The sequence below is a fragment of the Rattus norvegicus genome, chromosome 10, assembly GCF_036323735.1.
Source record: "Rattus norvegicus strain BN/NHsdMcwi chromosome 10, GRCr8, whole genome shotgun sequence".
Classification (NCBI taxonomy): Eukaryota; Metazoa; Chordata; class Mammalia; order Rodentia; family Muridae; genus Rattus; species Rattus norvegicus.
Genome location: NC_086028.1, coordinates 56,062,695 through 56,075,740, shown reverse-complemented (window position 1 = coordinate 56,075,740; position 13,046 = coordinate 56,062,695). Strand labels below are relative to the sequence as shown.

Genomic DNA, 13,046 nt, shown 5'->3' with positions numbered 1-13,046 from the left:
CCTTTATTTTCCTTTCTTATTTACTGGTTTATTTTTGCAGTGTTAGAGATTGAGTGTACAAAGTCCCTCAAATGCACAGTCACTGAGCCAACTCCCCACCCTCACTTCTGATTTTATATTCTACACCTGAATTTCTTCTGTATGTTTAGATGTGTCATCGTCAAAGTTTTTTTACCTTTTCAAAATAAATCTATCTATCTATCACCTGCATGTAGGTGTGTGTGTGAGGGTGTCAAACTCCTGAATTGGAATTACAGACAGTTGTAAGTTGCTATGTGGTGCTGATAATTGAACCCAGGTCCTCTGAAAGAGCAGTCGGTGCTCTAATCCGCTGAGCCATCTCTCCAGCCACATCTTCAGAGTTTTCTAAGTAGAACTAAGTTTCTGCCAATCTAGCAACTGAGAGGAACAATTTATAGACTGATTTGGGCTGTTTCAGGTTTTAGGCCATGTTGCTATGGCAGAATCATGGCACAAGGCATGAAGAGCTGAATGCTTCATTGCAACCAGGAAGGGAGAACACAAGTAGAAGAATCTTGAAACATGATATAACCTCCAAAGGCACGTTCCTAGTAACCTACTTCCTCTAAATAGCCCTCATCTCCCAGTTCTTCCACCTTTCCATAATACCATAAATTATGAACATATCAGTGGAGTAATTGGTAAAGGCAAAGCCCTCTGAACCAATCGTTTCTTCCAAAACCCCACCTCTGAATATTACTATTTGGGGAACCAAATTCTCTGGGGGTATTCTATACTTGAGTCTGATAGTTTAACCTCTTTTCAATTTGGATACCTTTTATTGCTTTCTCATATCTATTGCTCTGAATAAGACTTGCCATTTTATCTCAAATATAAGTGATAAAATGGTCATCTGTGGTTTTTTTTCCAGTGTCAACATTTTCCCACTTAGGATGTTAACTATGGGTTTTGTCAAAATTGGTGGTTCTTATATTATGAATTCTACACCTAATTTGTTGAGTTTCTGCCAAGGGATACTGACTTTTGTCAAATGCTTTTCCTATATCTATTATTATAATCAATCATCCTATGGTTTTTGTCCTTTACTTCTCTTGATGTGGTCACCTTTATTTGTGTGAACTATCCTTGTACCTCTGAATGAATCCCACTTATCAGGTGAATAATATTTTTTTAATATGCCACTGAATTTTGCTCTGTATTAGCTTCCTGACAATTTCTGCATCTGTGTTTAAGAGTAATGGGCTTGGCTGGAGAGATGGCTTAGTGGTTAAGAGCACTGACTGCTCTTCCAGAGGTCCTGAGTTCAAATCCCAGCAACTACATGGTGGCTCACAACCATCTGTAATGAGATCTGATGCCCTCTTCTGGTGTGTCTGAAGACAGCTACAGTGTACTTATATATAATAAATAAAAAAAATCTTAAAAAAAAAAAAAGAGTAATGGACTGGGGTGAGGTTAAGAGCACTGCCTGCTCTTCCAGAGGTAACTCACAATGGGATCCGATATCCCCTTCTGGTGTGTCTGAAAACAGCAACAGTGTACTCATATACATGAAATAAATAAAATAAAAAAAGAATGGGGTTGGGGATTTAGCTCAGTGGTAGAGCACTTGCCTAGAAAGCACAAGGCCCTGGGTTCGATCCTCAGCTCCAAAAAGAAAGAAAGAAAAAAAATAAGTAAAAAGAAAGAAAGAAAGAATAATAGTTTGGCTTTTTGTCTTGGTTTTTGAGGCAAGGTCTTGCACTCCCAGTGCCCCACCTACTTCTGCCTAAATGCTGGGATTACAGTCATTCAGCAGCACCATGTCAGGTTTTTTTCTTGTGTCCACATCTGATTTAGACAATAGAGTAAGGCAGGCATTCTAGAATGAACCTGAAGGAATGCTTTCCAAATGTTTAAGGAGCTTTAGCAAAACTGTGCAAGCACTTTAGATACTTGATGGAAGTCATCAGTAGAGTTGTCAGGTCCTGGGCTTTTATACTGTGACAGACGTACTGATTCACTTTTCTTACTGGACTATTAACATTTGCTATTTCTCCTTAATTCAATCTTGGTAAACTGCATGCATCCATGAACTAACTTACTTACTCATTTGTCAAAAAGTCTTCATAACCCTCAAGATTCTTTTCAAGTACCACTCTCTCTACTATAAAATAAAATACAGTGTGCCTAGGAAGCGCAAGGCCCTGGGTTCGGTCCCCAGCTCCGAAAAAAAGAACCAAAAAAAAAAAAAAAATAGTGTGAGTGGAAGATCTGTGTTACCTAACTTTCTGAATGGTACAAGATGTCTCTGCTATGTATATTCAAAATATTGTGGATGAGAAAGTGTGACCATATTATCACAATCACCTGTTTTGTGTCAGTTTCTTTCAATAAGTAGCTATTGTTCACACTTACTCTATGCCATGCATTATGCTGAAGATACTACTTATCACTCAGAGAAGTTGCCTTCTCCTCATGGTGAGTATATTTACTGACTTTTTATGTTCCATAAGAAGCATTCTGTAGCATTATCTATAAATTCCTTAAATGAAAGCATTAGATTGGGCTAGGTGATGCACGCCTTTAATCCCAGCACAGTGAGGCAGAAGTAGTTCCAGGCTAACCTATCAACAGAGCGAGATCCAAAACAACCAAGATTAGAGAAGAGAAATCTTGGGGCACGGGGGCTAATTATCAAGACACTCTAGTGTGTTCTGACTATAATCAGCCCCTATCAATTTAATGATTCTTTTCGGGAAACATCAGAATGAGGCTTCTGAAGAAAGTTTATTCTACATCAAAGAAGCAATACTTTGAAGAAAAGTGACAGCTCAACTTGTAAGTTCTAACACTGTCAGAATACAAGTGACTTCATCTCTCTTTTTCAACTTACTAATTTATATTTTATGTACATTGGTGTTTCTAACTGCAGGTACATCTGTGTGAGGGTGTTAGATCCCCTAGAAGAGGAATTACAGATTTGAGCTGCCCTGTAGGTGTTGGACCTCTGGAAGAGCAACCAAGTACTCTTAACCATTGAGCCATCTCTCCAGTCCACAACTTCATCTTCAGTCCTTAGACTCATTTATAAAATGAGAAAGTTGACTACTCTCCAGGATTCCTTTTATATATAGTTATATGACTTTCTACTACTTCCCGTAGGTTAAGTATATCTAAAGAACACCATTATTTCAAATTCCACTAAAAGTCTCTAACAACTGGAATCTGCCTGAAAAAGAATGGCAAGTAGATCCTAGTCATGTAATGGAAGCAATAACCAAATACTTAGAAAGAACACAACATTCCCATCCATCAAACTGCCCCAGAATGACATGCAAAAGAATGCTTGGGATTTCTTCTGGGTGGTCCTAACAAACAAAACTAAAGCCACTTATGTTACAGCAAACCTCACTTAAAAGAAAAATAAAACACAAATCCAGTTAAAATAAGGAGGCAGCAAGCTTTCCTCTCCAAGAGGAACAAAATTTATACTACTAACTAGAACTACCACTATCTTCTTGGGCATCTTCTCAGTACAAGGGTATTGCTTCACTAAGTCAAAATATCTCAGAAGGCAGGCTGTGTAGCATTCATTTTTATATTCCCCAAACATCCCATTACCTGCACAATCGTACTATACAAAAATAAACAATAAAAGTTTACAGATACTCTTATAAAGATTAAAGTCAATTTAATGGCTATACATTAAGAGTCTGTCAGGCTGGAGAAATGGCTCTGGAGATATGAGCACATGCTGCTCTTGCAAAGGAACTGAACTATATCTCTTTCTTAGATATTTGACCTCAGCCTCGGAAGCAGAAATTGTTCCAGTTACCTTGAGTTTTGTTATTGTTGTTGTTGTTTGTTTGTTTGTTTTTGGTTTGTTTTGGGGTGTTTTTATTTTGTTTTGTTTTGTTTTCAGAGCTGAGAACTGAACCCAGGGCCTTCACTGAGCTAAATCCCCAACCCCCAAAAATTGTTCATGTCTAGTATTGTTATAGTATTATCTTCTTTAAGGTTTTCCTTTCTCCTAGTAGGTAACCTATAAACTCTTTATATTAAACTTTCCCTTTTAAATTTTATAATAAAGCTGGACGGGGTGACACACCTTTACTCCCAGCACTCAGAAGGCAGAAGCAGGTCAAGCAGGTGGATCTCTATGAGTTCAAAGCCAGCCTGGTCTACAGAGTGAGTTCCAGGACAGCCAGGGCTACATTAAGAAACCCTGTTAGGGATGTGAGTGGAAGTAGATCCAGGTGGATTAAAATACTAAACAAAAAAATTACTATAAAAGCATTGGGAATAGGATTTTTTTTGGGGGGGAGGGGGCTGGTATACAGAAAAGGCCTGGGTTCACTCCATAGCTCTGTGGAAATGAACAAGTGAATCAATACACTTTTTAAAGCTACCAGGTCATCTCGCTGCTTCAAACCCTTCAACAGTATCTCTTTCATCTCTATGGATAAAGCTACCCAGGTCAGCCCACTAACACTCCATACTTTCTCATTCACCCTTGCTTGCTCAAAGAAAGAGACTTCCAATCATCATGAGACAGCAACACCAGGACTACCTCCTCTAAATGGCCCAACACCTCAAAAGAGCTGTGTGCCTCTCACAGGTCAGGCAGAACTCTGGGATTCCTTGACTCCTCTATCAGCTGCCAAACATCCAAATGCATCAGCAAACCCACAGGTTATCTATCATCTCAGTCCAGACTCCATCACCTTTCCTAGATTCAGGTCTCCCTAAAACCCTACCCTACTGCCAATCCAGCAATCCCAGGACTTGGGTTTTTGTTGTTTCCTTCTAGAGGCAGTTTCTCACTGTGTAGCCCAGCTTGGCCTCAAACTTTGTAGCAATCTGTCTACTCCAGCCTCCTAGTGCTGGGATCACAAACTCCAGCCATCATGACCAGCACCTTTTTTTGCTTTGTCCCATCACTCTTTTGCTTAAAACCTTTTCAATGTTTTCCCAAAGTGAAATGGGTTGACTCACTTATTACTTTTTATAGAGCTAGACCCAAAGAGAAAGCCAATCTTAAAAATGCTTCTAGGGGGGTGGAGAGATGGCTCAGCGGTTAAGAGCACTGAAAGCTCTTCCAGAGGTTCTGAGTTCAAATCCCAGCAACCACATGGTGGCTCACAACTATCTGTAATGGCATCTGATGCCCTCTTCTGGTGTGTCTGAAGACAGCTACAGTGTACTTATATATGATAAATAAATAAATCTTTTAAAAAAAAATGCTTCTAGGGCCCTGCAAAACCTGCCCTCACCTCATTATCTCTGAGATCTCACATCCCACTACTATCACCCCTCACTCTCCTAACATTCCAATCACAATGGCCTCTTCAAATATGTCAAACACACTCCCTCAAAGCTTTTGCAAACATGGATCCCTTTATAATACTCCTCTTCCTCCAGATATCTTTCCAGTTAATTCTACTGTGTCCTTCAAGTCTCTGCACAGATCTCATCTGCATCAGAATATCACTACTCCGAACATTTCATTTACAACCAACCCCAGGGCAAAAGAGAAGGTTTAGCAGATCACTTGACTCTTGCAGAGGACCCAAGATCAGTTCTGAGCATCCACATCAGGTAGTTCAAAATGTAACTCCAGCTCTTTGGAATCTAACACCTATATACTTTTGTGAGCACCTATATACATGTGAACCTATTCCACCCCATAAACACATATACACCTTAGTAATAAAAATAAATAAAACTAGCCCATTGCTTCTGCTGCCTTTTTGCTAAACACTTATTACTGTGACTTGCGTCTATCTGGTATGTTTTCCTTTCATTAGGGCAGGACTATTTATTACCTCTCATGTCCACTTATGGATTATAATTATAGAGAATTGTGCCTGGCAAGTAATACACATTTTTAATAGTTAAATAAATGGTTTTACACCCAACTGTGGAATAATCTAATTAATGACTAAATGACTGCCTAGGAAGAGACCAGGTCTGGGGTTTGTCTTATCTCTGTATTTCTTAGAGACTAACAGTGGGGTTGGCATACTCTAGGCACCAAAGTGTTAATTAAGGAATTCCTCAGGCATAGTGGGCATGTCTGTAATCCCAGCATTTAGAAGATGAGGTAGGACTAATGGCAGTTTGAGGTGAACCAGAGCTATATAGTGAATTCAAGACTAACTTAAGCTACCTAGCAAAAGACTGTCAGAGTCAGAGAGGGGGCATACAGAGAGAAAAGAGATAGACAAACAGACAGAAATAAAAATAGCCTCTTTTTAATCTATCAGAAGACAAATTTAAAACAATAACTATCCAGAGCTTTTAAAGGAGAAACCTACCTTCTCACCCTGGCAGGTATGTAAAGTGATACTTTTTTTAACTTAATCTAGCAGCAGCTTTAACATTTGAATCACTCAGAATGTGTCCTTTAACCCAGTATTTTCACAAATATAAAAGCAAGATACAGGTGTGCAGACATGCAACTCCAACTACTACGGAGGCTGAGGCAGGAGGATCTTAAATTCAAAGCCTGCCTGTGGTAGAATGAGGCCTTGTCTAAAAACTAGACAGACAGCTCAGTAGTATAGTGCCTGCTTAGCATGCTCAAGGTCCTGGGTTCAAATCCCAGTAGGAAAAACTACAAGTACATCATTTTAGCTTGCTTGTAAAATGAAGATAAGCAACCTGCCAGCCCACCACTCAAAACACAGCCAGGCAGGGTGTCTAATGCCTGCAACCCAATATTCCAGAGGATGAAACAGGAGGTCATCATAAACTGGGGTCCAGCTGAACTAGAGTGGGACCCTTTCTCAATAATAAAAATAAAAACAGGGCTGGAGAGATGGCTCGGAGGGTAAGAGCACTGACTGCCCTTCTCTACAGAGTTCAATCCCTACCACTCAAAAGGCAACTCATAACCATCTGTGATTCCAATCCCAGGGACTCAATCCCTTCTTCTGGTCTCTGTGGGTACAAGGGACTGACAAAGGTAGGCAAAATATGCATACACATAAATAGCAAAAAAAAAAATCATTAAAACAATAAAAAACAACCAAATACCCCATCCATGCCACACACCTGATGGAATAGTAAGAATGAGACAGAGTATATGTAATACGAAAACAGAGAGCGATCTGTCTCATCTAGTAAACAAACCTGAGGGCCCTGGCATCAGAAGTTGCGTTTGGTTCCTGACTCTCTAACTTACTGTAACTTCAGGCATGTAACTCCAAACATTTTCTCTGTGCTTCGGTTTCTTCATCTAGGAGCACTACCACTATTACAATAGCAACTCCCTCACTAACGTGAAGATTCCCTGAGACAGTAGCTACAATGGTTATGGCATATCACACAGCCATATGACCATTTACACACACAATGATTCATAACGTTTAAGTGAGACAAGAAAGTTGTAGGTCATGTATGTATTACCTATTTCAGGGATTAAAAGTAACACATCTGGGGTTGGGGATTTAGCTCAGTGGTAGAGCGCTTGCCTAGGAAGCGCAAGGCCCTGGGCTCGGTCCCCAGCTCCAAAAAAAAGAACAAAAAAAAAAAAAAAAAAAAGTAACACATCTGTGTAACTATGAGTAAAAAGTAGAACAGAAACCTCAAATCTGAGAAATGGGGAGGATACACTGCTACTTCTTAAAATATTTTTTTCTAATATATTAAAGCATCAATGAAGTGCTAGAGAGAGGATGGTTCAGCTGTTAAAAGCACTGGCAGCTTTTCCAGAGGACCTGCCTGGGTTAAATTCCCAGCCACAACCATTTGTAACTCTAGTCCCAGGGGAAGCAGACACCCTCTTCTGACTTCCAAGAGGACCAGACATGCACATGCTAACACACATACAAGCAAAACATTCTTATACATAAAAATAAAGTAAAAGCATCAATGGGGGTACATGTTTTGAAACTAGCATGTATGATGAAATGTATAAACGAAGTTAAATATATCTATACCATCAAATATTTATCATTTCTTTATGGGAAACATTCAAAATCCTTTTTTCTAACATACAATTTTTTAAATTATTTATTCATGTATATCATGTGTTCTGTCTTCCTATATGTCTGCATGACAGAAGAGAGCATCAGACCTAATTATAGAAGGTTGTGAGCCACCATGTTGTTGTTGGGAATGGAATTAAGGTCCTCTGGAAGAAGAGCCATTGCTCTTAACTGCTAAGCCATCTTCCCAGCCCTACATACAATTTCTTAATGGCAGGATTATAAAAAAACAAAATAAAAGGGCCAGTGACAACACACAGCAGGTAAACATGATTGCTGTCAAGCCTGATGATCTGAATTCACTTCCCAGAAACTACATGGTAAAGTGAGAGAACCAACTCCCACAAGTTGCCCTCTAACAGCCACACACATTCTTGTGACATGGATACAAGCACACACAAATAAATATAATTCTTAAAAATTTAATTTTAATGAAGTAAAATCAGGACAAATACTTCTAAAATATAGTTTAGCTTAAATTGAAATCTGAGAAAATTTTACACTTGTCTTTGAATTCTCAATGGAAAATAACTTAATCAACTGGCATCTATCAAAGTGCATCATTAAAAGCAAAACCTTCAAGAATTATGAAATAAGAAAAAAATTAAATAGCTATATCTTGTCTTACCAATTACATACAAATATACTCTTAATAAACCTTAATATTGTCTTAAAATACTCATGAAAAACACAAAAAAAGTATGTCAAAAAGAAAAACATTCAGCAACTGCTTCCAAAATGATGTGAAAGCAAAGTAGTTATGTTTTACTGTTGGTCTGATGCAAAGGAATTTTCCAATAGTTTTGTTTTTTTTAACTCAGCAGGTCTAAGAAATTAAAGTGTGCTTTTAATTAAAGTTATCGATATGAACTCAACTAAAGAGAAAAATTAATTCCGCAAGATGAACTTATAAGCAGACAATGACACAAAGAATTCAAACATACCAAGTTCTCTCTCCTTTTGTGAACTGATAGATACCTTCGCCCATTTACATTAACTTATACTAGTAAAAATTACAACGTATGTAAACTTAATCTCATCCCATCATCTTATAATTTGAAAAATAGGAAGTAAACCTACACTGAGTGAATATGAGATTCCTCAAAGCTAATGTTTTCCTCTCTTCTGTGAAGTGCTTAGTCACTTCTGCCTATTTGTAGGGAAGACCATTTCGTATCTGGAAAGAGGCAGGAAATTAAGAGTCCAGACTCATGTCACCTGAGTTGTCCAAAAGCAAAAGAAGGCAGCAGCCAGTTAAGTAGACCAACCAGAAGCCAGAGCTTTCTTGTATGCTGCCTCTGTCTGAAGTAACAAGGAGGGTTTGTAAAGTTTTCCTCCCTGACACCAAATACAAAAGGTGAGAGTTAAAAGGAAGTCCAAAAAAATTCGTTTCCCGACAGCCCACCAGAAACACCTCCCTTATCGTATTGGAATAGGAACAGCAAGCAAATTAAAATCAAGGCTGGACATTACCCCTTAGGCAACAAACAAAACCCAAAACTAGAGGCTAACAGTCTACAGAGAACACTTCCCAGAGAGTAGCAAGAGTCTCAAAATCTGATAACATTGTTTCCAATTCCCCTACGGCAAGAACAAACAGGTTTTCACAAAAGGTTATTTCAGAGACTACTCTTGGAAAAGGCCAAGTACCTCTGGTGCCAACCATCATATCCCAACATTCCCCTTACAGGTAAAGATGCTAAGCACAAAAGCCAACTACAGAAATATACCTGAAAGAACTTTCTCAACTAGATACTGTAAGATCTTGCCAAGGACCGAGTACATTCTTTCCAAACATAACTCCAGGTTGACGACAACAACAACAAAAACAACAACAACAACACCTGAAACAATGTGATCACAGAACTCAGTCCTTTGAAAGGTCAAGAAGGCTCTAATAATAATAATCATCATCATGGCTTACTTAGGACGAGACCTTTTTTTCCCTTCCAATACGAGCACTATTAAGACAATCTGCCCTGCACCTGTTAAGTCTTGGCCACTCAGGAAGCTGAGGCAGGAGGATAGCTCAGGAGTTTCAGGTCAACAAGGTCCACAAAGTGAGACCCCCCCATCGCCTGAAAGGAAGAGACGAAAGGAAGATTGACTCCTCAATTTCGGCCCTCTCGACCACCTTTTCATTCCTAACACTCCCAAAATAATACTAAACTATCCTTTTACATTTGAACGTTGCCAGCTTATCGCACGGCCCAAGACTTGTCCATCTTTCTCGATAAAGAGACATGAATCAAAAGCACTCTTCGCGCGTCAGAAACTGAGGCCCTAAGAGACTAAGAAAGGAGCCCGGACATACCATGAAGCAACTCTACCACTCAAAGAATGCTAAATCCTTAGGATCCCAGTTACTTTTACAAGTCCAGTGCAAAGAGCGCTGGAGTGTGGCCTGAGGAGGCGGGGGCGGAGGTGGGGCGAGAGGGCACACCGCCACTACCAAGGCCAGGGCTCGCCTTTTCTTTAAGGAATATAGCACATGCTCTCGATTTCCATCCTCCCCACAGGAGGAACCCACGTGCTAATCCTACCGCACCTTCCTCTCCGCGCTCCACTGCCGCCGCCGGCTCCCCGCAGCCTCCCCACGCCCTTCCCCGCGGCCGCCCGCGCGTGCCTCCCGCCCCCTCCCCAGCCCGGCTGCCCCAGCAAGCGACGCCCGCGCGCCCCCGCCTCCAGCCCGTGGGTCACCCCCGGGCCCGAGCGCGGGCCCTTCCTGCCCCAAGGGCCCCCACGACGCAGCGCCAGACAGGCCGCGCCCGCCATGGTGGGCGCCTTACCGTCAGGCTGGGGAGCCGGGCCCGGCTGCGCCATGGCCAGTGGGCGGCCTGGAGAACGGGGATGGGCGGGGAAGCAGCGTCCCGGGCTGCGGCGGACTCAGCTGGCGGAGAACGCGTCGACCGAGCCGCGGCCGCCGCCGCCCAGGGAGGAACCGCTAAGGCTGGAGCCGCTGGCGCCGCCACAGCCTCGGGCAGAGACGGACCGGAGCGCCGACCTCCGCCTCCTCATCCTGACAGCGGGAAATAAGCAGTGCGCAGGCGCGGGGGGATGGGCTGGCACGTGACGTTGGCCTAAGGGGAGGGGCGGGGCCTCAGGAGGGAGGGAGACGAGGAGGAGGGGTCCAGGCCTGGGAGTTAGAGAGAGGCTGATGAGAGCTAAGGGTGTTGGAGGCTAGTGTCTGCAAAGGCAAAAAGACTCTACAAGCTCGTAGCTCCCATGACCTAGGCAAAAAATAAAGACGAGCGAGGAGACCCTGTGGTGCACCCGAACCCAGCCACTACTTTGCCCAGTTGTGTGACCTTGAGAAAGTCCCTTAACCTCATAACCTTGATGAGTACGGTGGCTAAGAAAAGTTTAAATGAGGCAATAACGTAGGAAGAATTGTTATGGCCAGAACTTGGTCTGGACCCCAGATCTTCTGCTGTGCAAGCCAGTGTACTTTTTCCATTAAGCCACTATGTCTGTCTTTAACGTGCCCAGCCCAGAGAAGCTGTTGGAGATACAGCCAAACACAGTGCTTGCACTCTTGACAGGAGAAACTACATACAGAAAGCACAACCTTTCTGCCTGGGCAAGAGAGCCATACGGGGGCTCCAGACTTTAAAGATTCCTTTCCAGCCCCATTCAGTCCTTGCTGTCTCTCTAGGACAAGGAGTCTACACAGTCTGGCACTTCGGAACCAAGTCTACTTTCCTTCCCGTGAGCCCAGAATTCCCTCCCTGGGTAACTGAAGCTGTGATCTCTACTTTTTCTATAAGACAGGGTGTAGACATTTCCCAACGTGCCAAAGGGCAGCTGCTTTTGGAGGAGGCAGCACAGCACTTACACATTTGAGCTCTGTGTGTGCTCACGGATCTTTCGTGGTGCAAGACAGGTGAGGAAAGAAGGATGGCAACAGGCTAGGAATGGGGCCAGGGCTTACGCTCCTCTCATGAGCTTATTCGAGTGCACGTACCCCCAAAGGCCAGGAATCTATGCTAGTCTTTTTTTTCCCTTCTGCAGTCCTGAGGATTTAACCTTAAGCACAGTAGGCAAGCACTCCACCGCTCAGCAGTAGCGATAACTCTTGTTCTATTTTTTTTATTTTGAAACACCCTCTCCCTAAATTGCCCAGGTTGGCCTTGCTTCTGCAATCCCACTTCATCCTCCTGAGAAGCTGGAATTTCAGGATAGGTCCTACTATTATTTATTTATTTATTTATTTTGATTCTAAAAATTCTGAATTCAAGTCTGCTCCGCAGTCACTGCAAATGTCTACTTTCAAACCATAATGGTACACATTAGTCAAAGTAGAAGACTAGACTCTAGCAAGGTTCCCAGTTCTTTGAAATGGTTTATAATTTTAAATAATTTTAAATAGGTAGTCATCTATTTATACTTTTGCCTGAGGTCCCGCTAACATTAAGGGGGATTATATTTAGATTTTTAAGCAATTAACATCTCCTGGTATGACTTTGACAGAGCAAATGAAGCCTGTCTCCACCCACCCCTGATATCTGACCTTCCTGGATGAGCAAATCCTTGCACAGCGGGGAGACCTTTGGCCCCAGTCAGGCAACTCAGTAATCGTCTGTCCTGTTGCAATGACTAATAGGAGGCAGGAACCATAAAGATAGCAGATGTTGTTGTCCTCCACAGATGGGACTCCTTCCACTGACTGAGTGGCATATTTATTGCCACTGGTAATCAGGGTTGCAGCCTGGTCCTCAAGACTAAGGTCACTCAGCAATGATCAGACATCTGCTAGGGACCCTCAGAGCCCCCTATGTCAAAAGTTGAAGAGGCAATTTTGAAATAAGCAAGGACTAAGAGTTATATACATTTTCATATTCATTTCATTTTTTTAAAGACAGGTTCTCATGTAGCCCAAGCTAGCCTTGAATTCCTGACCCTCCTACCTCCCAAATGCTAGAATTACAAATCCAGGGCTTTGTTCCTTGTAGGCAAACACTCTACAAACTGATCTATACCCCAGTCCCGTTTCCTATTTTCTATTAAACCCTAAGACCCAACAACCAGATGCCATTCCTAGATACGTGCTAGAGAAAACTAACATATGCTCAAAGCCTACATTAGCAACAG

The 13,046-nt window shown here is 41.9% G+C and overlaps 1 protein-coding gene and 1 non-coding gene across 7 annotated transcripts in view; one reads left to right on the top strand and one right to left on the bottom strand.

Annotated features, from left to right (window-relative positions):
- Rabep1 (rabaptin, RAB GTPase binding effector protein 1) overlaps window positions 1–10,999 on the bottom strand; it is a 104,037-nt gene extending 93,038 nt beyond the window's left edge. For 5 of the 6 annotated variants that reach the window (XR_594720.4, XM_063269681.1, XM_006246795.5 and 2 more), the window contains exon 1: window positions 10,745–10,999. Coding sequence is in view for 5 of the 6 variants with exons in the window: in XM_063269681.1 (XP_063125751.1) it covers window positions 10,745–10,778 (34 nt within the window). In the remaining variant the exon portion in view is untranslated. The remainder of the gene's footprint in view (window positions 1–10,744) is intronic. The other variant, NM_019124.2, reaches the window with a different exon arrangement.
- Window positions 1,564–1,636, top strand: Trnas-aga18 (transfer RNA serine (anticodon AGA) 18). The gene has a single exon. It is a non-coding gene; the product is annotated as a tRNA-Ser (tRNA).
- Window positions 11,000–13,046: the final 2,047 nt, after the last annotated feature.